Below are 27,816 nucleotides of genomic sequence, written 5' to 3'. Positions count from 1 at the left end.
GAAAATCACTTGTCCGATGGAGCATACTACATTAGTATATTCACAAACAAATGTATCATGTTATCTTATATAATAAAGGAAGGAATTTCGCAGACAATGGCAAAATGCCTAAACAATTGAGGGCAACACAATACTACGTTAATTGCCTTTATAAAGTATACAGAGTATAATAACAAACTACACGGTTATACTATACAAATACATGGGTAAGACATGATGATCCGTATCCACCAACTGGTATATAAGGTACAACGCACTTTCAGTAAAAGAAACTAGAAGCCTAGATAAAACTGAATTCTTGCATGGAGGGATGTGTTTTTAAACACATTACATATTAGCACCAGTAAGCTACAAATGGTGATATATTTTTACAATAATATACATTAAAACCTAGAATAATCAATAGGATGAAATGATACATGAGACACTTCAACCCCCAACCATTCAAGAGGTAAAATTAATCGGCTAAATTCTATCCCCAAAAAAATATATTTTAATGAAAAACCATAACTAAAATAGGGGAGTGATGTTGAAAAGATTATCCCAACCCTGCAGATTCAATCCAAGCTATCACCGCGTGGATCTTTACCTCTATATCAGCCACTCCTAGGTGAGGTTTCAGAAATCTGTCTTCATAAGCTTCCCTCGAGGTTGTAAGTTAATATTGGCAAAGGGTTTTGTCTGTTCTACATCAATATAATCCCTTGTCTTGAGAACCTGCCATCATGGTCGAAATTAGACTTCAATAAAAGCACATATGGCATCCCAGAAGACTGGATGCTTTGAAGAATTCAAACAGAGCATAGTAAATAACACACTGTGTTATAGGTTTAGCAGAAAAATCTCACTCCATAGATGTTAAGCAACTACCCTTCAAAGCACATACTCAATGTACAAACTACAACAAATTCTACATAGTATTTATAAATGACACATACAGAATATAGTTGTATATTTACACAATATCATGAAAGATAGTGTTTTCAGCTCTCTTAGAGTTCAGCAGTTATTTTAGTATTATTTCAATTGCTAATTTACAAAGGAAGTGTGTACCCCTGCTGCACTATTAGTGTTTTGGGTGCTTTTAGTCTTGGCTCGTTGTTATTAGTTTCTCTCTCACTTCTCCAATAGAATTCATTAAATAGAGAAAGAGGGGAATCGATATTTCAGTTATTACTGTCCCAAACCTTGAAAATATGTCAAATCAATGCTAAAGTTCATTAAACAGTACATATGCTAGCCAAAATAATCATTAAGAGCATACCAGTGTTTCAAAAAACATCCTTGATGCTTCTTTCCGTGTTTTACCCACCAATATTTTGTCAAGATGCAGGCTCTGCCTTCCATGTAGATCCTCCTTATCAAACAAGGTCTGAAGATACTTCGCAACAGCCCTGTGGATAAATGCATTAGTTAGGTATTCACAAAAGGAATCTAGCTACAAGAGCATAAACAATTCAGATAGAACAGATTCAGATTTTTTTTCAAGCTTTACGTAAACTGACCTGGTTCGAGAAGACCATCCACTATTTTCTAGCTGTGTTCCTTCAGCACCCGGTGCAAAACCATCAGCATCGTCATCATCGTCATCAATTATCTCATCATCTCCAACATTCAAAAATCCTGAAAATTGAAGGATAAATAAAATGAAAATGGGTTTGATGATTGATAAAAAACAACTGATACAGAATGTGAAAGAGAGAAAATTCCTTTTGAATACAGAATAATGTTGCAGAACGAGGGTCTATACTTCCCCTATTGCCAAATTGGCGCTTTTCCTTGTCAAATTCCACTGTAAACTACTCTTCCCTATCTTTCCCTATTTATTCTAAACATAAACACAGTATTACTTCCCCTATTTATTCTAAACATAAAGGACCTAGAAGCATAAGATTCATTGGCTATTTTACTTCCTATCACTCTAGCTCTAGCTTCACTCAGAAAGGACTAGAAAATATTTAAAAATTCAAGATCAGGATCTTGCATAAGATCGAGAGGGGACAGTAAAATCGTTAAACATAAGATCGTAACTAAGATCGGAAGAGCAAACCCAATTATTTTTGTAAGATCGTAACAAAAATCATAAGATATTACCAAAACAAAATATTATACTATATACTTGAAGTTCTTTTACATGATATTTTGATAGGCAAGTGTATTTCGTGGGAAAATGGCATCTGCCGAACCGTAATTGTTGGGCCTCAGCATCTTGTCAACCAATTCGGCTTGTAATGGTGGTAGCCGGAAAACAATTGATTGTGGCCGGAACTGGCCAAGATCGCACAAAATAAATGGTTTTACAATTCTTTTCACAAGTTGGCTACCACATGCAATTCTACTTAAGATCGGGATCATTGGGGGTGAGTTAGATCACAAAATCGTAAGATTTTAAAATCTAGATCGAGATCTTGACAACAATAATGACTACCTAGTAGTAGACGAAGGATCATCACTTTCCATTTTCCTATTTTCTCTTGTTGTCTTTACATTGCATACATTAGGTTAGAAGTTCCTTGGAACCAACCACTCCCGTATAGTATGGTCCAATTGACCAAATCCCATAATAATGAATCTAGGTTAGGATCCCAACATACCACTTATCAAATCAAACCAGAAAACTACCAATAGATCCATTCCATAAAGTCGTAAATATATTGACAAATTAAGCATTTGTATAAATGAACAATGAAACAAATTAAGAAGAAAACCTGTATCATTGTCGACCATATCGTCTTCCTGCACCATGTAACCAAGCAAACATGATTAGGCATGTATAGAACAGTGAATATATACACACACAGATTTCTACCAATAACTTCTCATGTTGTATGAACAAACGAAACTTTTACTATTTTATTAGGTATATCAGATATGTTAAATGTGTCTCAACAGAATAGAGATGAATCTAAAAAATGATACTAAATAATGCATTTAGCATTTTAAGGCTAATTTTAGAACTTACATCATTCTGATCCACAGAAGGACTCCTAATAGCTGAGACATCAGGATACATTGTATTTTGTAATGCAGCTTCTTGAAAGACTGAGTTTTCCTCATCATTAGAACCTTCTTTTACATCCTCAGGTGCTACAGAATGTAAACAATCTACTTCAATATTTTCACTAAATAAGCCGCCAGCCTTTGCATCCTTGTCATCACATCCCAAGCCAGAAGAAACAACTAGATCCTCATTTAAGCCTTCTAGCATGTTGTTCCCATTTTCCTCCATAGGTAGGTCTCCATGGAAGGATACCTGGTTGTCAGTATATTCACTAGCTTCCTTAGAGCCAAGAACCAAGGATGCATGTAAATTATCAGCTTCCAAGCCATCTGTTTCAACTCGTGTTCCAATTTCCATGTCATGCTCTGCAATTTCAATAGCATCTGCATTGTTTCTATCATGTTGATCATCCACAAACTCATTTTCTAGAATAGTAGATGTATTCATTTTCTCGGAAGTTGGAATCTCCAGCACATTTGTTTGGATAGAACCAGCACCATCATCCGTTTTATCCATGAGAGGCTGCGATGCATCAAAATCTTTTGGCATACATAGCTCATTTTCAAAAACTTCAGTTAGTGATAAAGTTTCATGCCCAGGGACAACAGAGTAATTCTCTGATTCAAAAGTCTCAAAATTTCCACCAGAATTGCTCATTTCAGCATTTTGAGAACTACCAAGCTCATTTCCGTCTGATATAATATTTGAATGAACAATAGAGTAATTTTCTGCTTCAGAAGTCTCGAAATTTCGTCCAGCATTGTTCATTTCAGCATTTTGAGAACCACCAAGCTCATTTACATCTGATATAATATTTGAATGCACAATAGAGTAATTTTCTGCTTCAGAAGTCTCGAAAATTCGTCCAGCATTGTTCATTTCAGCATTTTGAGAACTACCAAGCTCATTTACATCTGATATAATATTTGTAGGCCCAACAGAGTAATTCTCTGTTTCAGAAATCTCAAAAATCCCCCCAGCATTGTTCATTTCAGCATTTTGAGAACCGCTAAGCTCCTTCATGTTTGATATAATATTTGCACGCCCATGAGCGTCAATATCATGAGATCCAAAGTCAACTCCAGACTGATCACTCTCCAACTGAAGAGGTATCTCAGAAGGTTGGGCTTCAGCAGTTATTTGGGGTTGGACTTCCATAGTTTCATTGTGTGATTCCCTCTCAGACGGAACAGGCATCTCAGAAGGTTGGGCTTCAGCAGTTATTTGGGGTTGGACTTCCATAGTTTCATTGTGTGATTCCCTCTCAGACGGAACAGGCATCTCAGAAGGTTGGGCTTCAGCAGTTATTTTGGGTTGGACTTCCATAGTTTCATTGTGTGATTCCCTCTCAGACGGAACAGGCATCTCAGAAGGTCGGGCTTCAGCAGTTATTTGGGGTTGGACTTCCATAGTTTCATTGTGTGGTTCCCTCTCAGACGGAACAGGCATCTCAGAAGGCTGGGCTTCAGCAGTTATTTGGGGTTGGACTTCCATAGTTTCATTGTGTGATTCCCTCTCAGACGGAACAGGCATCTCAGAAGGTTGGGCTTCAGCATTATTTTGGAGCTGGACTTCCATAGGCTCATTATGTGATTCCACCTCATGAATCCCAACATTCGTTTTAGAATAAGACTCTTCAGCCTCCTCTTGGGGTTGGACTGCCATAGGCTCATTATGTGCTTGCCCCACATGAATCTCAGCATTTGATTTAGAATAGGACTGTTGATTGTTTACTTTTTCCACGGAAAAACCATCTAAGCCATAATCATAAACCTTGATTCCACTCAGATCAAATGCCCCGTTTTGCAGAATAGTCAAATCAGCAGACAAATCTGGAAGAAATGAAAAAATTAACTCAGGTATGTTGAAGGTAAAATTCATAAATGAACCCAAATACAAGTTGTTTTTTCATCAAAACTCAACCAAACGTGATTTTATATCAGGTTGCTGGTGGCATATCAGGAGTTTTAACTAGTTTATGAAGGGATGACAGGCTCCAAATGATCAATGCTACAATATGTTAGCACAAAATTCACCTGTAAATATTGGTTTATGGAAAATTTTATCCTCCAAAACCTGTCTCTGAATCATTAAAATCTCATCGCTTGTGCAAGGAGCTTTTTTCCGTACACGCCGAATATCTTCAGTACTTATCAATTGGTGGCGTATTGTACTTCAAACAGAAAAAGGAAAAAAAAAACATTAATATTTTAGTGCACAGGGGGAAAACTGACAAGTCTGATAATAAATGCAAGCATACTAATATACGACAAAATAATGGGTATATTACAACTGTCACCAGAGAATTCATGCATAATCAGTTACCAAAACGGTAAAAAGAATAATAGATCTGAGAAAGACTATAAATCAGGGCACGTAAAATAATGGGTATTTTACGTTGACTTGATTTCACTCAAGTGCAATCAAGTCAACGTAAAATAAAGGGAGAGCTATGTACAAATCAATAAATGGATAATTATAAAAACTTACTCGCCGTGCAAGACCATCGTATCATCCACAAGCACCTTCCTCTTTAAGGTACTAGTTCGTGGTGTAGAACGAAACCGCTTTGCTGTTGGTACTTCAGCGGTTGCTGGACTTGGTTTAACTTTTAAAGCTGAAGATTTTCTGCCAGCTGGAGCAGCAACAAGTTATTTTCGGTCACAATAATCATGTTCTCAAGAAAAACTAACTATAAATATAAAGCACAATGCATAATGAATCAATATATACCTAATATTGAAGACAATAGATCATTATCATCCGGAATGGATCCGGTAGTTCTTCTGGACTGAGCCCCACCATATGATTCAACTAAACCCATGCTCTGCAATGTAAGAGTACTTTCTGTGTAGCTGCGCTTTTGACCAGATATTGATGTTACTGCTGCAACATCTCTATGACCTCCAGATATAACCTGATTGCCAGGAGTAGACTCCAGCAGCAAATGATTCATCTCACCAAAATGTGGATAAGCCAAAGAGAGCATTTTCTCAGGCTCAGGTATGTTAGAAGCAGTAAATGTGTTTACACTTCCCATTTTATTACCTATCATCTGACTCCCATATTGCATGTCTGATTGACCCAAGGAGAGCATTTTTTCAGGCGCAGGTATGTCAGAGGCAGTAAATGCGTTTACACTTCCCATTTTATTACCTATCATCTGACTCCCATATTGCATGTCTGATTGACCCAAGGAGAGCATTTTTTCAGGCACAGGTATCTCAGAGGCAGTAAATGTGTTTACACTTCCCATTTTGTTACTTATCATCTGATTCCCAAATTGCATGCTTGATTGCCCCAAGGAGAGCATTTTCTCAGGCTCAGGTATGTTAGAAGCAGTAAATGTGTTTACACTTCCCATTTTATTACTTATCATCTGATTCCCAAATTGCATGCTTGATTGCCCCAAGGAGAGCATTTTTTCAGGTGCAGGTATGTCAGAAGCAGTAAATGGGTTTGCACTTCCCATTTTATTACTTATCATCTGACTCCCAAATTGCATGCCTGATTGCCCCAAGGAGAGCATTTTTTCAGGCGCAGGTATGTCAGTAGCAGTAAATGTGTTTATACTTCCCATTTTATGACTTATCATCTGATTCCCAAATTGCATGCCTGATTGCCCCAAGGAGAGCATTTTTTCAGGCTCAGGTATGTCAGTAGCAGTAAATGTGTTCACACTTCCCATTTTATTACTTATCATCTGATTCCCAAATTGCATGCCTGATTGCCCCAAGGAGAGCATTTTTTCAGGCTCAGGTATGTCAGTAGCAGTAAATGTGTTTACACTTCCCATTTTATTACTTATCATCTGATTCCCAATTTGCATGCCTGATTGTCCCAAGGAGAGCATTTTTTCAGGCTCAGGTATGTCAGTAGCAGTAAATGTGTTTACACTTCCCATTTTATTACTTATCATCTGATTCCCAAATTGCATGCCTGATTGCCCCAAGGAGAGCATTTTTTCAGGCTCAGGTATATCAGAAGCAGTAAATGTGTTTACACTTCCCATTTTATTACTTATAATCTGACTCCCAAATTGCATGCCTGATTGCCCCAAGGAGAGCATGCTTTCAGGCTCAGGTATGTCAGAAGCAGTAAATGTGTTTACACTTCCCATTTTATTACTTATTATCTGACTCCCAAATTGCATGCCTGATTGCCCCAAGTCCAACTTTCCTTCACAAGCAGATGGCTCTACAGTTCCATGATAACCCAAAGCAGGATCTGAAACATCAGTTTCATGACATTTTTCACCTGCAAAAATAAAACAATCAACTTATTAGCAATAAAATGGAATTTACATGTTCAAATGTCTATCAAGCAGATAAGTAAATTATATGGATAAAAGTGACTAGTTATAAGAAAGAAGGATACTGTTACTATAAATTAATTAATTGTCCGTACATAAAAGAGAAAAAAAATTCAATTAGATTCATAGGGAAAAAATTTAATTATGATAGGAAATCTGCAGGTTAGCAAGTAGAAGTCAACACAATATTAGAGGTGAAATGCCTATCAATAATCCAAAATCACAAACAATAGGAAACATGCAATAAGAAACAGAATTCTTGAAATGTATGCATTTCACTCCAATTGAAAAGAGGGGGGGAAATAGGTAAAAATGAATAACTGCATTAATATCATATTATACTAAATGAATTGTTGTTTAATACCTTCAATAGATAACAGAGAAGGATTGTTTACACGGGAAGTGCATGGCCGAAGGTGCGACTGGGTGGGCTGCTCAGCTTCATGAGATACAAAGTTTAAAATACCTGCTTCCTTCAGTTCCTGAGATGCACGAGCTTCCACATCAACAACTTCAGGTCTACCAGATGACTCTAGAGGACTTACAATATTGGATACTTGAGCCTCATAAGCCACGCTGGGTTGCTGCTCATTCTTGGAAACTTCACTATTATTTGAAACGCCGTGCTTTAACAATGTGGTAACATCTGCCAAATGACCACCAAATTCAGAACCACGAGATTCATCCATGTTAGACAACAGTTTACATGAGAGGCCCTCTTGATCAGATGTAACATGAGAACAGCTAGGAGACACACCAGAATCATTGATGTTGACGCCTCCAGAAACAACATTAACAGTTTCATTCAAATTGGCCATAACTGATTCAGTATTCATCAGAACTCCATCATGCAACCTTTCCACCTTTTCAAGTATACCAGAAGTATCAACATATCCACCTGCACATTCTGGTAACACGGTGGTCGTGTGGTCTTCATTGGAGGAGTCCATCAAGGGTACTGATGCCAAGCAATTATTATTAGGTATCAAATTTCCTTGATCCTTCATCACAACTGTACGAGTGAAATGTTCTTGTTCCTCTCTTTTGTTATTCACATCAGCCAGAACACAGTCACTAGCCTCATGATGCAAATCTACACCAACATGCTTCCCATTATTTTGCAAGGAGCAACCAATTACATTGTTCTCAGTTTGATGAGCACGGGATTCATTTTGCGTTGAATACATTGATAATAAATCTGCTGAATTATGAAAATCAGCTTCATTAATGACCTGATCCGACTGAGTACCAAATAAGTTTGGCTCTTGGAGTCCTGGAGTAGATGGACCTTGAGCATATTCATGAAATTCAGGAGACACGGATGGATCTTGAGCACAGTTATGAAATTCCGGAGAAGTGGATGGATCTTGAGCATAGTCATGAAATTCAGGAGAAGTAGATAAACCTTGAGCATATTCATGAAATTCAGGAGATGTCGGAAAACCATCACTCTGTTCAAACAGGCAAATTCATTGATTAAAACTAGTACTAATTTCAATCTCTAGCCATTGTAATCACTTTCACCTATTTGTAACCACCACTCTCCAAAATAGAAAAGCAAAAACAAGGAATCAAATAAAATATTGACAGGCACGCAAATATTTTAAAATACCAAATCAATTTTGCTTCCACTGTCTTCTACTTGCATTCTATTTGAAGTTCCAATCACATCCTCTTTCTTTTCATCTTTGTGATGAGAAATTTGAGAATTAGCACCTAAGTCATCAGGTTCCAAATTGGCATCTTGGTCTATTAACATGACCTAAATTTACCATATCACATTGCAAATATCCAAAAGTTATATCAGAAGAATGTATCTATGTAGTTCTCTGTAAATATACACATCAAGTTTATTTAAAATATCAAATCAACCTTGCTTCCACTGTCTTCTACTAGCATTTTATCAGAAGTTGTAACCACATCCTCTTTCTTTTCATCTTCTTGACGAGACACTTGAGGATTAGCACTGAAGTCATTGTGCTCCAAAGTGGAATCTTTGTCTATTAACATAACCTGAAATTACCAAATCACATTACAAATATCCAAAATTATAATCAGAAATACATAGCACATTGTTCTCCATTAATATACACATCAAGATGTTTGATTTCACAACCATGTCAATTAAAATAAGTCACGACAGTGCTCCAACCACTAATGTACCGATACTGATATATAAAATAGTAGGCAGTAATCAACAAAGCATAGAATCTATTCAGGACAGAGATAATACAGTGCTGATCTAAAAAAGCAATATTGATAATGAAAGAATTGAACATAATAGGAGGGAAAAAAGAACAACCTCCTTTATAATATTATCTGAGATACAAATTATGTGTGTTCTATACAATAAAATTAAATTATTATCAAATGATCAATTCAATTGAAGATGTGCAAAAGGTAAAGGACAAGATAAGCAAATGAAAAACAAGATTTATATCAGGCCACAAGCCTAGCAAAGGCTTGCATATTTTGGACGTATATATATGACCCTGGTGTATACCACCAACATGATATATCTATGCTGCTTCTATTCATAACTCGTAACATCCAAATCAATATGTTGAGGCCTTACAACAAAAGTTGTATTTCAGCAATCCACACTATGTAGAGTGCCAAAGAGGAAAAACAAATACTAATTACCTCATCAAGGTCTAAACCAATTTGAGAGGCATCACCATCTCCAAAGCGCTCTGCAAGATGTGATTAACATCAATCATTACTTATAAGCATAGATCTCGTTATTGTACATCTAAAGTTCACTATCAAATGACCAGTACAAAAATAAAAAGAGGTAAAGTAGAATACTAACCATCCAATCCAAACTGTGTTGTTTTGTAAGCCATGCCGTCTAAAGTATCTTGCAGTGTAATCTGCTCCCTAGTACTGACATGGCGATCAACATAGTTGCTGCAAGTTCACACATGTATAATCTTCTGTTAATAAACTAATATGAACCATCTTATATGAACCATGTCAAATTGGGAAAAACACAAGAAAATACAAGGTCTGCAACTAAAATTTGTTTGTGTCAATCATTTGAAAATACCCAGGAAAAAAGCTGGTAGATAAGAGCATGTCCAATTACCCACAATCTTTCAATTGAAATAAAATAATTCAGATAAATATCAGCTCAATTACGTAAAAAATGTTGCTGCAGTAACCAACAACTGCTGGAGCTACAAGTGGTCATATAATCAAGTACTATGGAACTAACCCTTGAAAAATGTCATTATCTGGTAGTTCAAAATCATCAAGATCAAAAGTCTCAGGTAAAGTGATGGAATGGTAAGGTGCAGTGGACTCTTCTGGTGGCAAATCAACTGCCGTGGAGCGGAAAGCTTGTTTTACCTTAAGCAAGGCTTCACTGCAATCATCGAAAAGGTAATTCACCTTTCTGGAATATATCCTTACCACACCAAGCAGAAGATGACTGGATAAACGGAGTGCAATTGGTACTTCAGGAAAAAGAATGGAATCTGTTCATTCATAAAAGTGGCAACATGAATAATGAATAATCTTAAACAATTAAACATGATAAAATTAGACGATAATAAGTGCAGCACATGCTTGTATAGTGTACTAAGGAATACCAATTTCCCTCAACATTGGAATTAATCTCCTCCAGACTGCAGAGGGCTTATAACAAAACTTCAGCATCAATAAATATTTAATGTAAGCATTAGCTAACAGCTAGTCCTTAATTCTTCACTGCATACAGAAACATGAATAATTGTCGGCTTGCATTTTGCATGGAGTAAATGCACTGAGAATAATTATCACAACCAAGGTAAGTCTTTCATTTGAACGGTAGGCTTTAGTTGAGAAAGAGTTGCTCATATTTTTTATACTATCCTACAACTAGATCAATCTGGAATAGACCAATCTAGCATTGCCGTTGCCTTTACATTCCATTTCCGCCTTTACAAAAAAGATATGGAATAAACTAGTTTAAGTGTTTGTTGTCAGCTGGGTAAGCCCTCTTAATCTAAAATAACTTCTTCAAATAAGCTTTAGGGGTTTCATACTACTACGGAAGGAGACCATTGGCCGTCAGCAATTACACTCTTCATTGGGGCATTTTCCTTGAGGGAAATTTGTGCATATTTAATTCCTCGCCAATAAATCTGTTGTGCAATATGATGTTCTTTATTTACCTCTCTTTGTGCACAGCTCGTGATATCTTTAAGGGGTGCCCATCAAAGACATACAAGTAGATTGGAAAGCTTAACTGTTGAGAATGTTTGTCCTTCTGTTCATTCATTCACATTTGAGATCTCATTTTACAACATTTATTTCCATGTCATTCCTTTCAACAATTTTACCCTAACCTTCTATTGTATATTTCTCTACCTGGAGGACAATAAAAATAATCCAAAGCTAGAATAAGAGAATCCATTATCTAAAACTTCAATTGAGTAAGGTGCAATATCCTTCATTTTAGGTGAATAACCAGCTATCAGACCTCAAACCACTCAAGCTGGGTTTACATCAGAAAATTAGTTTCCCACTTCCACATAATAATATAACATTATCAACAAAGGTTATATAAATTTGTTTGAATTAACAGTGTCATTCTATACAAAGATAAAATACAATTTATGAATTAAATACAGAGAGAAAAAAACTAAATACAAGAATTGTTAAGAGTCCCACATCGGATAATATATCGCCTGATCATGTGTTTATAAGTGGAGGCACTCCTCACTCTACCAACCGGTTTTGTAGGATTGAGTTAGGCTCAACCACATTTCTTAACATGGTATCAAAGCCCGGTTTAAGATCCGGTGGGCCACCTACTATGGTTTCCGCTATCGGGCCACCCACCATTTATTTCCACGCTTCAGTTGTCTAGTCCTGAGCATGAGTATGTGTGTTAAGAGTCCCACATCGGATAATATATGGCATGAACATGACTTAATAAGTAGGGGCAGTCCTCACTCTACCAACCGGTTTTGTAGGGTTGAGTTAGGTCCAACCACATTTCTAAACATGGTATCAGAGTCTCGTTTAAGATCAGGTGGACCGCCTATTATGGTTTCCGCTATCGGATCACCCACCATTTATTTCCACGCTCCAGTTGTCTAGTCCTAAGCGTGAGGGTGTGTGTTAGAGTCCCACATCGGATAATATATGGCCTGAACAAGTGTTTATAAGTGGGGGTACTCCTCACTCTACCAACCGGTTTTGTAGGGTTGGGTTAGGTCGAACCATATTTCTTAACAAAAACAAAGAAGGATAACATATTCAATATCCATTATCCTTACAGAAATTAAATTATTTATGATCTGTAATGTTATAAATACCCATAAAACCCAAGAGCAAAATTTAGAAGTCCATATGTGATACAGAGATATTAACTACCACAGAATCTTTGTTGCTAGGAAAGAATTCCTTAGAAATTTAAATAATGGTTTGCAAGGAAAACGTATTATTGGAATCCTGTTCATATTCCAAACATCTGGCAAAAACTAAAGTCATAGCTATATCATGATGGTCAGTAAATGACATTCAAGTCATTACAAAATTTAAACAGTCCTCCAGCTAGGCTGGTTGAGAGAGTGAAGCTAATCTTGTCTCAAAACCTCTAGTTTTTGTTCCCTCTGGAACACGGATATTGTAACATCATAACCTACTTAATAATCTCTTTTTTCTATGAAATACATGATCAAAACCTCATTTCCTTAATTACTTTGTCCCCTCAAAAGAAGATAATGTGTCCTTTAAACATATGTACAACAAAGAAAACATACAATAAACAGATGAGCTCTTTAGTTCATCTGCAAGAAAATAAGGATGCTGACCACAAGTGTAACCATTAGCAAAGCACCACAACTAAACAAGGATATAAGAGGAAATCTACCAACAAATGACATAGGAAAAACTGAAAAAACTTGCCCGTGAAATCATTGAAAAATACTTCAACAATTAAACTACATAGCTAGACAAACCACGCTAACGTAATGTTAATTCCTTCTCCTTACCATTTTGCAAATTCCATGAAGCTATTACCCTAACCACAATGCTAATCTAGGAAGTACCTCTGATTTGGGATGGGGCAGATTGGATTGGTCAACTGATTGGTCTAATAGAGCAATCCTAAAAATGGTATGATGTGTAAGTGGTAACCAACTATCACAAGATTAAATATATGACAGGCATGACCATTTGTGTTAGACTTAATTTTGAATAATCTTGATTTTACAATATTTATTTTAGCCAACATTAAGTTTGAAGACAGATAATTTATGTTAAGAAACTTTTCCACTAAAAGTAATTCCATAATAAAATCCGGTTCAAAGCTCTTAATTCAAGTCAAAAGAAGCATTTTGCCAACTTCTACTCAAACATGGTTTTGACACCAAATAAAAGTTCAAACATCAAAACATGTTTTTTACACACAAGACCATGTTTAGTAATACCAATCCAAAAATTCAATAAAACCACAAGGAGTTCAAATTTGACCTACAAGGCAAGTGGATCAGGAAGCAACAAAGTATCACACCAACGTAAAAACTAGGGTTTTCTAATTTTAACTAAGATCATAAACACATACTACCTTAACCTCATTCATAGTGCAAAAATCATTGTGCATTAAAAAAAAATTATAAAAATTCAATAGATAAACAAACTAACGAACTTACCTACAGAGACGCCAATATCAGTATCCGCCACCTGATTCTTCCGGAGCTTCCTCTCTAAATGTGCAGCTATCCATATTGTCCCAAGTGGACCTTTCTTCGCCAAAATAAACTGAGAGTAAAACATATTCACTTCACCTCAAAAAATTCCCTATCTCCAAAATCAACACCAATTTCAGCTAAAACTTCAATCCCCATCCACAAGCACGCCTAAAACTACACAAATCATAGCTAATTCGTAAAACCCCTCTTTACAAACCCTAATTTCACCTTCTCCGAAACCAACCAAATCGAGCACCAAAGAGCTCGAGAACCGTGGGAAAAACGAAACCTCACGGAAAATCAGAAATTCAACAGAACAGACTAGTTAGTAACCGGTTAATTGGTAGATCGAAGAAAAACAAAACGAGAGTGTGAAGGAGTGTAACTTCGAAGCGGAAAGTAGAAAAACCCTAACTACAAGCTGGCGTGAGGATTGAGGAAGAATCGTAGAGAAGAAAACGAAGAATTGGAAGAAAAAATTGAGGGAAAATCGATGGAATTAAAATTTGAGTTGAAATTTGAAACGAAACTAAGAGTGATTTGTGTGAAGAGTGCGATCGAGATTTGGTTCGGTTTTAATTTTATATATTCGAAAAAAATGGTAAAATAATAAAATAATAATTACAATAAATATGTGAAAGCGTGAAGCATTTTAGTCTTTGAGATGTAAGCGTGTCAGTAGCTGATTGGCTAAACATTGAGACTGAGACAAAGCTGCACGTTTTCTTCTTGTTGCTTAATAATTCTATCTTTTACGACTTAACTTTCGTCATTTTTTTCCCTCTTTTTACTTTCTTGTACACACTTGATGAAATTCTATTGGTTTTCAAGTCACTCTTTGAAATTGATTACTCCCTCCATTTTTGTGATTTTATGATCACCATCGTTTAGATTTTTTTCATACATGTCATTCACCAAAAATAATAAATAAGTCAGTTGAATTAAATAGGTTAGAACTAAATCTAAGTTGGTTTTATGATCGGTGTGTTTTAATTTTATAATTAATTTTGATAGGTTTGATTACCTGATTTTTATACTAAAATTTATCATTCAACTCATTTTAATAAAAAAACAATTATAATTTATTTTATTTTTAACTCATTTTTTATTATAATTAATTTTTTTAATCGAATAATCAAACACACATTAAAATCATTCTAGCAAATGGGTCATTATAAATTATATTATGAAGATGTTCTAGAGTCCCTCACATATCAGCTTAGAGATTTAGAGATACAATCAAGGTAGTCTGATAGTCATTTAATATTTGCGAATAGTTGTATGTTAAATAAATAATATTGTTTAAATTCATAAAATCTTAGAATTCAATTTAAGAATACTAACTTATGATTTGGGTTAAACTAAGTGTTTTCTAACTAGTAAAATTTCATATTTTCAGTCAATTATTAATTTGATCATTAAAATATTTTGAAGGTATATCACTCCACTTTAAAGAATTATCATTGTCTTTAGCTACATCACCATCTTCAGGTTATCGACTAAAATATATTCCAAATAATTAATATCGTTTGTTGGAATCAACTAAACGATTTTACCATTATCTCGTTATTTATTGTCTAATGGCTTTAAAATGAGTTGTCAAAAGGCATATTTAGGCACCATTGTAGGCTCTCAATCATTATTCGTTGATGGGACAATAACCTCCTCGCCATTCTCATTTAATGTTTCGTCCTTGAAATCACGAAACAAATTATGTATTATGTGACTTAATAGTAATGGCATACTAGCTATCTCAAATCACCACTCAATAAGATAAACATCTTATTCAAGTCAATAATAGGTAGAATGAGAAACATTTCAAACACCAAATGAACACCCAAGTCGAGGAAACAATTTTATTTATCCTCTATTATTTAGAAGTTTCACATTCATAATATTTTCGTCACTGTTGTTTTCCAAAAACTTATATTTACGAGGCACGAAGGTAAGGACATTTGTCAATCCTTATCAAAAAATAGAAGATTTATGATCATATATGTAAAAAAAAATCATTTTAATGGCGCAATGTGGGGATGAAGTTGACTTTCATCAACCATGAAAAATAAAAACATGGATTACTATACCAATTTGTAGTCACATAAGTTCTATCAAAATTACAAGGCATCATTTTCAGGATGACTTAAGTTTTGTTGGTTTTATTATAGCAGAGAGATTGAGAAAGTGGGAATTTCGATACTTTTATTCATAACAGTCAAAATACTTATAGTGTTTACAAAAGTAAAACAAACCACCACCACATTAGGAACATGGGGGTAACTGACTAAACTTGCTCCTAAAGTTTTGGATCCACTAATTGACTAAAACAAAACTGAAACAATAATGAAAAAAAAACTCAATGCAATCCAAAAGCAAATAATTAACACTCTTCCTTGCTTTAGGATCTACAAACTCCAATTTTCTGCCTCAATAGCTCAAACTTGCTGACTGGAAGAGGCTTTGTAAACAAATATGCTAATTGATCTTCTGACCTGCAATAAACCAAAGTCACTTCTCCATTTTGTTGCATCTCTCTTAAGAAGTAGAGCTTGATGTTAAAATGTTTAGTCTTGCCATGACACACTGGATCCTTTGAAATTGCAATTGTTGTTTGGTTGTCGATAAACACTTTTGTCTTATGATTCTGTTGGAGATGTAAGTCACATAAGATATTTTTCAGCCACAAAACTTGATTTACGGCTGCTGTTGCTGCTATGAATTCAGATTCTGCAGTGGATTGTGCTACTATCTTCTGCTTCTTTGTGCACCATGAAAAAACTCCTGAGCCTAGACTGAAACAATATCCTGAAGTGCTCTTCATGTCATCAATGGATCCAACCTTGTCACTATCAGAGAATCCACATAACTTGAAATTTTGACAACTCTCAAACTTGACACCATAATCAATAGTACCTTTAATATATCTCAATACCCTTCTTGCTATCTTTAAATGCATTTCACTAGCATAATGCATAAATCGAGAGAGAAGACTTACAGCAAACAGAATGTCCGACCTTGTTGCTGTGAGATACATTAAACATCCAATCAAGCTCCTGTAATAGCCTTCATCAACTTTGTCAACACCATCTTCCTTGCTCAGCTTCTCCTTTTGGTTCATTGGTGTGCTAACCGCTTTGCACTCCTCCATTCGAATTTTTTTTAAGATTTCCTTAGCATTTTTTTTTTGACATATGAACACATCATCCTCATTTTGTTTGATCTCAATTCCAAGAAAATAAGACATAAGACCAAGATCTGTCATTTCAAAAACTTGCATCATTTCTTGTTTGAATTCTTCAACCAACCTTATATCATCTCCAGTCACTAAAAGATCATCAACATAGAGGGAAACTATGAGAAAAAAAAATTCCTTATGTTTTACATAAAGAGTGGCCTTAGATAAGCTTTTCACAAAGCCTATGCTCAATAGGTGTTCATTTATCCTGCTGTACCAAGCTCTTGGTGCTTGTTTTAATCCATAAAGGGCTTTTTTGAGTAGATAGACTTTATCTTCTTCACCATGCATAACAAATCCCCCTGGCTGCTCCACATATATCTCTTCTTGTAAAACTCCATTTAAAAAAGTTGATTTGACATCTAACTGGAATACTTTCCAGCCTTGTTGAGCAGCAACTGCTAACACCAATCTAATTGTATCTAATATGGACACTGGTGCAAAAGTGTCAGAATAATCAACACCCAAAATTTGTGCATACCCTTTTACTACAAGTCTGGCCTTGTATTTATTGATAGAGTAATCCACATTAAGCTTTGTTCTAAAAACCCATTTAACTCCAATAACTTTTCTATCTTGAGGCTTGTTAACCAGCTCCCATGTGTTGTTGTTTTTTAATCATCAAAATCTCATATTCCATTGCCTTTTGCCATTTTGGATCCTTGAGTGTTTCCTCATAGCAACTAGGTTCGCATACTGCTACATTACATCTTTGATATATGTCTGACAGCAGCCTCGTGCCTCTAATAGGAGGGTCATCTTCTAATTCATTCTGACACAACTCTGTTGTTTGGTTTCCGCCATAATCATCTTCAATATTGTTAAAAAATCCAATTGTTTTTTTTTTGTTCTTCCAATCCCATTGTTGATCTTCATTGAAATGCACATCCCTAAAAACAGTCAACTTTCCAGTTTGAGGATGATATACTTTGTAGGCTTTTGAAACAGAACTATAACCCACAAAAATACCCGAAATTGCTTTCTTGTCAAGCTTGTCGCGCTTAACTTGTGGAACATGTGTAAAACAAACACAACCAAACACCTTGAGAAAGGTTAGTGAAGGCTTATATCCATACCAAGCCTCAAAAGAAGTTTTGTCTTTCAAAGCCTTGGATGGAAGTCGATTTTGAAGAAAAACGCTTGTGTTTGTCGCTTCGGCCCAAAATTCTTTAGGCAATTCCTTCTCATGCAGCATGCATCTGGCCATCTCCATTACTGGTCTATTTCTCATTTCACTAACTCCATTTTGTTATGGAGTGTATGGGGTTGTGAGTTGATGTACAATACCAGCTTCTTCACAAAATAGATTAAATTGTGTTGAGGTGTACTCCTTCCCATTATCTGATCTTAGAAATTGTATCTTGCAACCACTTTGAGTTTCCACCATATTCTTGAACTTTACAAAGACTCCAGCCACTTCATGCTTGAAGTTCAAGAAAAAAATCCAACACATTCTTGTAAAATCATATATGAAAAGAATAAAGTATAGACTACCTTGTAACGATGGAGTTCTTTGAGGTCCTGCCACATCAGTGTGAATGAGTTTCAGCTTTTGAGAGGCTCTCCAAACTGTTTTGGGAAATGACACTCTGTTTTGTTTACCAAATTGACAAGCATTACAATTTGGCAAATGATCAGAAAGTACTGGTAGACCTTCAATCATGTCTTTCCTCTTCATGTTCAGCATCCTTTGAATATGACAGTGACCAAGTCGCTTATGCCAGAGTTCAGTGGGGCTGACTTAAGTGATGTTAGTTGTCTGCTCCTCCATAATTGGATCAAATGATAAGCTTTTATCTCTCATTTTAACCCTTAAAATCTCCCGACCGGTAGTGTCAAAGATAAGATAATGTTGATTTTCTAAAAGAACTTTAAATCCCTTTTCTAACAATTGACCCACACTAAGCAGATTTTGGTCAATGTCAGGCACATACAGAACATCTGAGATTGTTTTCATACCTGAGCTAGTTGAAATTACAATGGTTCCTTTTCCTTTTGCAGAAATATAGTCACCATTCCCAATTATGACTTTTTGAGAATTTTACAGGCTTCAAATCCTTGAAAAGAGTTTTATCATATGTCATGTGGTTTGTACAACCACTATCAATCATCCAGCATTCAGAACTACTCCTTGCTGAGAAGCATGTTGCCACAAAAATTTGATCTTCTTCATCTTGCTCTACAACCTTGGCATTGGCTTCATGTTGTTGAAATTTGCCTTTGCAAATTACAGCTTCATGTCCAAGCTGATTGCACTTGTTGCACTTTGCGTCTGGTATTCTCCAACATCTGAGCGGTGGGTGACCCATTTTGCCACAATGCTCACAAGGTGGGTAATTTTTCTTTTTACCTTTGTCTTTGCTTTGGCTGCTTTGACTACTTCTAACTTCATGATGCTTGGCTAGTAAAGCACCTTCAACCACGTGATCTTGTCTCATAAGCCTTCGCTGCTCTTGGGCTTGCAAGGCATGTAACACTCCTGCTAAGGTGATTTTGGACAGATCCTTCCTATTCTCCAAAGTAGTTATTAATGCTTCGTATCTCTCTGGCACTGTAACCATAATTTTTTCCACAATTCTGGAATAAGTGAATTCAGTGCCGAGTAATCTAACTTTGTTTACAATGGAAAGCAACCTGTCAGAGTATTCTTTTATTGTCTCAGAATCTTTCATTCTCTGCATCTCGAATTCCCTCATCAAGTTAAGCACTTGCATACCTCGAATCCTCTCATCCCCTGTGTATTCTTCCTTTAAGTAGTCCCAAATTGCTTTTGGTGTTTTGAGAGTCATGATTCTGGTGAAGATTATTGATGAAACACCAGTAAATAGACATGATCTTGCCTTTGCCTTCTTGGTTTTTTTCTCCTTGTGCAATTTTAATTGAGCCATGGTAGGATTGTTCGGCAGCGGAGGAATTTCGTAATCCTCTTCCACGACTTCCTAAAGGTCCAACGCCTCCAAATAAGACTCCATTTTAACTGCCCAAAGGTCATAGTTGTCTCCATCAAAGGTGAGCGGAGCAATTTGTGAGAAACTTGCTTCACCTTCCATTTTTACAGGCCCCATAAGAAGAAAGCTCTGATACCAGTTGTTGGTTTTATTATAGCAGAGAGATTGAGAAAGTGGAAATTTCGATACTTTTATTCATAACAGCCAAAATACTTATAGTGTTTACAAAAGTAAAACAAACCACCACCACATTAGGAACGTGGGGGTAACTGACTAAACTTGCTCCTAAAGTTTAGGATCCACTAATTGACTAAAACAAAACTGAAACAATAATGAAAAAAAAACTTAATGCAGTCCAAAAGCAAATAATTAACAAGTTCAAATAGAAACACATCCCTTGAGGCTAATTTCTTTCACATATATAATTATTGATTATTTGGTCTCAAATTCCCTTCATAATACCCGACCATTAGATTCCTATAATGGAATTATAGATCTTGATGAGCATGTCAAAACAATGGACACCATTTTGATCTTTTGAGTTGTTAGGGGTCTCATGAAACACAAGTTGTTCATCCTCATTTTGAATAAATAAGATATGTCATGGCTTAAGGGTTTGAAACACTGTTCTAGAGTCCATTTGACTAAACTCGTCGATAATTCACATTTTACTCCATTATGTCGTGAAAACATATGAAATTAATGGAAACCATGTGAGATATAAGGTAGAAGAATAAGAAGAAAGAATTGTATGAAGATGTTCAATAAGCATCTAATACTTGTGAAACATGTGAACAAGTGGATGAATAAGTACACAATCAAACACATGGAAAATCAAGAAACACAAAAGCATCGATAATTTCCTATAGTGACCAAAGGTGTATGTACAATATGATAAGAAGCTTAAAGAAAACAAAGGTATCTCCAATGCATGTGAGAAGGTTAGGGGTAGACAAACATCAAGATGGAAAGTAGAACAATGAAGGTGAGCCCTTCGAGACACCTTACAAGAACCTCAAGTACACCTCTCTTAACGTGTCCCCAAAAAGGGAAAAGGGTTATGAATTGAGGTTTAATTTACCTTATCCTTGTAGAAGGACAAGGGTTAAGACTGTTGTGAAGATTCTAACAATAATAGTAAATTTGTTGATAGATTCAAACATATTAAGTATGCGTTGAATTTAATCTTAATACTACTTGTGTTCCTTTATATAAAAGACAACTTACTTTTTGGGTTCATTGAATAATCAATGTATCTAGTCTATAAATCGACTAAATACATTGATTATCCAATGAACCTAAAAAATGAATTATCTCTTATACAAAGGAACAAAGGTAGTATTAAATTCTGCAAGAGTAAATGTGTGTATGACAAAGAACAATGAGTATCTAAATAAATAGATTTGAGCAACTAACATTACCTACGATCATTGTATGGAAATCCACAGCAAGAAAAAAAAAAGATAAAAGACAACAACACAAAGTGACATGTTTATTCTGTTTAATCTAGATAATAAGACAATACTTTCAATAATTGTTGCAAGAGATTACAAAAGAGTTACAATAAAATAATATCATAATTTTCCCAGAACAACTTATATTATTAATCTAAAGTGTTTCTCAATCTCTCAAACTCTCTCTATATAAATCACACATGTCCAAGATATCTAAAATGTTTCTTAACTCCATTAGGCGCCTCCAAAGGTTCCTCAAACTCCAATAATACAATCATAAAAATTTATACCATTATATTTCTATGTTTATCATAGGATTGTCATATAATTAATTTTTATATTATATTAATTAAATATGTTATTTTATATTTTCTTTGATTGTTGTTTCTATTTTCTTACTTATATAATTTTTGCATGTATTATAACCATTAATTTTTTGTCCCTTAATTTTACTATTGATATGATCAAAATATTATCAATGAATAGTTTTATTAACTGAATTCCCTCTAATATATTATATCAATTAAGTAGTATAAATATAGTATATAAATAAAACACAAAGACATCAATTTTTATTAAATTATTAAAAAAATTCTATCACTTTTACCGTTAGAAAAGGAGGAAATACACAAACACATACAATATATTATATTTTTATTCATTTTATTATTATTTATTTCTATTTTATTGCTTGTATTCTAATTTTATTTAATTATTTCTTCATTTTTTAGTTTTTCCGAAAGTACTTCATGAATAGAGAAGTGTTTAATTGTGAATAATTTAAAAATTTAATTATAATTCCTTTAATTATAACTCGTATAATAAAAATCACCTATTATACTTCTACTAAATAAAAAATTAATTGAAAATATTTCTCTCTAAAAACCACCTATTGTAATTATACTAAATAAAAAAACTAATTAAAAAGATTTCTCTCTCCACTAATCCCATTAACTTAACTCATAAAATAAAAGCACCTATTATAATTCTACTTAATAAAAAATTAATTAAAAATATTCCTCTCTCCACTAATCTCATTAACTTAACTCATAAAATAAAAACCAACTATTATATTTGTTTTACTATATAATGCACAACTATGCCTCATTAAGGCAATTAATATAATTGATTCTAATAAAAAAATATTTTTTCAATAAAAATCATTCATAATTAATAACTTCTCTTTTTCACAATAGGTGTTTTTTTTCTTATTTTTATTTGTCTCAAATTATTTATCGCTTTAAAATATTAATGTGATATTTGTTATTATTTTTCACTAACTTATCCTTATTTATTGTATTTTAAATCATGTAACTACTTCATTACTTATTATAAATAATGTTATTTTAGTAAATGACACTCGTTTTTAGCATTGAAATCAACATAATTAATTATTATTTTAAAAATGTGAAAATCTCAAAAAAGACACATTATAAAATGGAGAGAGTATAATTTCAATAAATAAATTAAATAAAAATAATAATTCAAAATATTTCTCTCTCCAAACCTCGTTAACTATAACTGTTAAAATAAAAAACTTAATATACTTATCTACTTAATATAAATAAATCCAAGATTGTCATGATGAGAAGCATTTTCGCATATCATCTTGATAGCAACTTTAGAGACAAATCTTAATTCTATTTTTTTTTATTAATTTGACCTTATTAAGAATAAATAATAATAATAATAATAATAATAATAATAATAATAATTAGTTACCATTATTACAAATAATAATAAAAATAATAGTAATAATGTTATTTTAGCGTGTTAGTAAAAGATATTATAAAATTAATATAAATTTATAAAATAAATCAAAACAAAAATATCTTTTTAATTAATTATTTATTATCGATTAGGATGAAAATAAAAGTGATGTCAAATTAAATTTAATATTATATTAATAAAATGACAATATACTTAATAAAATTGTAAGTTTAGACTATATTAATTAATTATTTTGTATATGAACTTCAACACAGATAAGGGGTGGAGTAGAAAGAGAACTTCCTATCTCTTTGAAGGAGTAAATAAGGGGAATATTTGTCATCTTCTGACTCCAAAAATGATGCTTAATCGGACGAAGAGTCTCGAAGGGCAAAAATTGTTTCTTCACCAGCAAAGCTTTGTTCAGAATATAAGGATTATAAATCTCCTTCTAGAGGTTGAAAAGAGTTGATCATCTTTGCGGCTTTGTGGGTACTATTAGAACACTCTTTAGAGAAATACGTTTTCCCCATAAATAAAGCATCTTTGATTTTTTCCCTTTCCTCTGAAAGATTTTCTTTAAAGAACTTCATAGTCTTCTTTTTCTTTCCCTTGAAGGACCTATAAGGTTTGGTATATTTTTGATGATGATGTTTCTTTTTTATTGCACAACTACACTTTTTGTCTTTACACTTAATTTCAAGGTAAGGATTCTTACATGCCTTGGTGAATTTTGACTTTTATTCTATAACTTCTAAAAATCGATGATGAAAACTACAAAGCTTTTCAAGTGATTTAACGTCACCTAATGAATCTAGCCAAGACTCATGATTTTAATATCCTTTTGAGTTGCTGCTAACATCCTATGAAATTATGGTTGGAGTTTTTGTGGTAGAGAGGAAACATAGTTATTCTTAAGACTATGGTTATTATATCCATCTAGGAGATAATACCTTTGTGCCATCCTATGAAAGTGTTTGTCGAGGTCATTTGTTTTGAGGGAATAACACTTCATCTCAAAGAATTCTTGTCTGTTTCTTTTATCAAATATCTCCATATCACCGATAAATTCATGGTGAAACACACAAGAATATTACTTGTAGTTTCTAGACGGTGTAACTCATCTTGTTTGAAAGCTCCAAGATTGTGATACCATTATTTCATCGTGTATGTCATTCTATAGCAAAGTTCTTCAATGATCTTATAATTATTTGCACTTGTTTTCATCATCTGAGTGTCAAGCCAAGATCCAAATTCAAGTAGTCTCTTTCTCTAGCGGCTAGGTGGTATATCATCAAAAGTGAACCAAGGACCTCCATTTGGTTTAGTCTGTTCAGGGACTAGAGTTTCTTTAGGGGATTCTACAAAAAAGTATTGTTTCTCTTTTATATTTGGCATGAAGAGTCTTAGGATATAGTTATCTTTAGATTACAATTTTGATGAAAAAGACCTTGGTGTTTCATCAACATATGCTTCTTGATAAGAGTTGTTGTCACCATCTAAGGAAAAATCACCTCCCTTTTGTGTTGATGATTCAGTAAGAGGGTCATTCTTTTAGGGATATTCATAATTTCCAAATATTGGCATGGTTTTGAAACCTTTATCAAGAGTTTTTTTCTTCCTTTTGGAGTTTTGGATAAGGTATTTCAGGAATATCTCGAGACCCCGAGGATGAAGCGCTCAAATAGACAATTTTCCCTTTTGTCTTAGAGGTTGAGGTAGTGGTAGTTTTGGAAGATTTTGGTTTGTAAGGTATATGTGTGTATTTGTCCTGACATGGTGGTGATGAAACATGGGCAGGGTATAAAGGAGAAGGCCTTTCTTGTCATTTCAAATATGTAGGGAAAGCATAAAGGTCAAAGAAAAAGTTTTCAATAAGCTTGGGTTTTCTTTCACGAGAGACTCTTAAGAAATCATCTATCTTTTTTACCTGGCCTTGAAGATTTATGATTTCTCTTTCCTTTTGGTCAAAAGTTTTTCCAAAATTTCTTTCTTCTAACATTTGTCCCAAATAACAATCCAGCTGAGATACTTGAGTTTTTAGGCTTCTGTAATATTTTTGCATTTTTTGGGATAAAACCTTGAGATACTCATTTGTTTCGTCTATTTTCTCAGCAATCTTATCCACCTTTTTGTCAAGATTTTAGAGAATATCATTTTAAGAAACCATTTTTTCTGGTTTCTGATTTATAATTTATTCAACTTGAGTTAAAGGATTAAGTTTTTCATTGGATTGGACTAAAGGTGTGAAAAACACAAGAAATTGGGGTTTGAATTGGGTTTTACAAGCAAAAGTTTTTTCCAAAATAAGAACACCACTAACAAGTTAATAAAACAAAGAGATAAAAACACAAGTATTTTTATCTTTGTTCGCTTGAAGCTCAAAGCTACTCCAGTCCACCCGCCAACGTGATTTTGCCTTATACACAAAGACTTAATCCATTATAATGAGCAGATTACAAAAATCACAAAGAATAACCTTCTTTGTCTTCTTAAGGATCCAATTATACCCTAATCTCCTTAAGGACTCACAAAGAACAACCTTATTTGTCTTCTCAAGGATAACCTCCTTAAGGAATCAAACAAACAGTTTGAATAATATTTTGTGTGTTACAAGATGCTTCTATACAAGAAGATTTTACACAAATGAATAATAAACACTTAAAGAAAAATTATGTACAAACAATTGTTAGCTTTTCACAAAGAAAATAGACTTGTCAAAATATTGTGTCACCGACGTTTTCTTAAAGTCTATAAGTTTCACTTATATAGCATAAGAAGAAGACCGTTGGAGGGCAAAAAGGGAAAAACCTATAGAGTTGTTATCCACTGTTTGATGGGAGAGGAGTGATATTGCATACTGTCATTCACCCACAAAATCAGTGACATGTGTGATGTATGGTACTGTCCTAACTCACGAAATTAGGTAGTGGAAAGGATGTTCGATTTGTACTATGTAATATTTGATCATGTTCCCATTTGACATTATCTTCAAGTTCATTGACTTTTGATGAAAGTTGATGAAGCATGAAATGAAGAAACATAAAGCTGGATTCATAAACTATAGAATCTTTGGTCAGAACTTTGACAGTGTTGGTAGTCTAGCTTGAGATCTTCAGTATCTTCAGAATCTTAAGAGTCTTCAGAATCTCCAGTCAGAACCTTGATAACTTCAATCGTTTGGCTTGAGATCTTCAGAATCTTCAACTACATAACACGACTTCAGAAACTTGTCATTCTTCATAAGTTTGGTGATCAGAGTCATGTCCAGAAGCATGAACTGAGAGAACATTGCAACAACAACATAGTGTATCCTCATAAGCTTCTTAGGAGTGAATCAACATAGAAGTAGAAAGATTATTGCAGCAACAATATTGAATGTCTTTCAGAACTTTTAATAGATGGCGCCTAACCGGATTTGGAACACATTATTCAAAAACTGATGATGTTGTATGTCATATATTCAGAATTAGGACTGGTTGTTAAAGCTACACAATAATAAACCATTAGGGTACCAAAAATACTCTCACACAAATACAATACTGTTATCATCAAAACTCAAAGTATAGATGCAGAATCAAATCTTGTTCTAACAATCTCCTCCTTTTTGATGATGACAAAATATGTATTTTGATAAACAGTTTTGTACAGGGTAATCACTGAAGAATATATCTTATAGAAGCACAAAGCTCCCCCTGAGATGTATAATCCTATAAAGATAAAATTAGAATGAAAGAACACTTTCCTGATTAACCTTTTTGAAGTACTAGAGTAAATTTTTAGTTAAAATCTGGTTTATCTTCAGAAGTTGATTGATGTTGTCCAGACCATTGGTTTGATAACATCAATATTCTGATAAGCTTCACTTCATAAGATTTGTTGGGTTATTTTGAAGAAACTTTAGAGTTGGTTATCTTCTTTAAAAAAGATGGTTATCTTCTTAAAGGAACTTTGATTTTTCAAGTCCGATTATTATAGAGGAAACTCTTATCTATAGTTGGATGCCAAAGCCACAATTTTCATAAAGAACTATTAGAAGTACTTTGATGCTTAGTTCTCAATGTTCTAGGTTCAAAACATGAATATTATCTCCTTTAATCTGATTCTCAATTATCAGCATGAAGGTTGTACAAACTCAGATAAATGACCATTCATCAAAAACTAGTAACTTGTATTCTGATCTTTGAAACTTCATAATAACTTTTGATGTTTGATTATAACCATTCTGATTCTTGAAATATAACATGCAAATCATTTAACAAAATATTCTTCAAAGTAGTTGTTAGCAGAAAACATTATTCCATGTTTGGGTTCTTACTTAAGGAATTTAGGTATCAAAATAAACACGAATCTTCCCTTTAAATACGTTATGTTTTTCCCACTTTATCATCAATCAAAAAGACATAGACAAAATATTAAAATAAATAAAGAGAAATAAAAAGATTTTCATTGATAAGCCAAAAAGGTAGAGAAGAT

The 27,816-nt window shown here is 34.0% G+C and overlaps 2 protein-coding genes across 33 annotated transcripts; both read right to left on the bottom strand.

The window, feature by feature from the left end:
• Nucleotides 1-116: 116 nt before the first annotated feature.
• LOC127126930 (sister chromatid cohesion 1 protein 4) lies at nt 117-14,595 on the bottom strand. 32 transcript variants are annotated; one of them, XM_051056002.1, is made up of 18 exons: nt 13,958-14,594; nt 10,531-10,792; nt 10,126-10,223; nt 9,957-10,006; nt 9,186-9,326; nt 8,926-9,075; nt 7,678-8,764; nt 6,761-7,258; nt 6,560-6,652; nt 5,735-6,121; nt 5,492-5,636; nt 5,038-5,174; nt 4,375-4,833; nt 2,963-4,290; nt 2,709-2,736; nt 1,506-1,623; nt 1,265-1,394; nt 117-717 (listed from the first exon to the last, which is right to left on the bottom strand). In XM_051056002.1, exons 1-18 carry the CDS (start codon nt 14,079-14,081, stop codon nt 619-621), a joined length of 5,334 nt encoding a protein of 1,777 aa, XP_050911959.1. In that variant the 5' UTR covers nt 14,082-14,594; the 3' UTR covers nt 117-618. The 32 variants fall into 32 exon arrangements, with proteins under 32 accessions (XP_050911959.1, XP_050911962.1, XP_050911943.1 ...); XM_051056005.1 differs by having other exon boundaries at nt 6,869-7,258; XM_051055986.1 differs by having other exon boundaries at nt 5,735-6,112; nt 6,221-7,258.
• Nucleotides 14,596-19,237: 4,642 nt separating this feature from the next.
• On the bottom strand, nt 19,238-20,116 carry LOC127130806 (uncharacterized). The gene has a single exon (XM_051059773.1). The coding sequence runs from the start codon at nt 20,114-20,116 to the stop codon at nt 19,238-19,240; it is 879 nt and encodes a 292-aa protein (XP_050915730.1).
• Nucleotides 20,117-27,816: the final 7,700 nt, after the last annotated feature.

The sequence above is a fragment of the Lathyrus oleraceus genome, chromosome 3 (genome assembly GCF_024323335.1).
Source record: "Lathyrus oleraceus cultivar Zhongwan6 chromosome 3, CAAS_Psat_ZW6_1.0, whole genome shotgun sequence".
Classification (NCBI taxonomy): Eukaryota; Viridiplantae; Streptophyta; class Magnoliopsida; order Fabales; family Fabaceae; genus Lathyrus; species Lathyrus oleraceus.
This window is presented reverse-complemented; position numbering and strand designations above follow the sequence as displayed.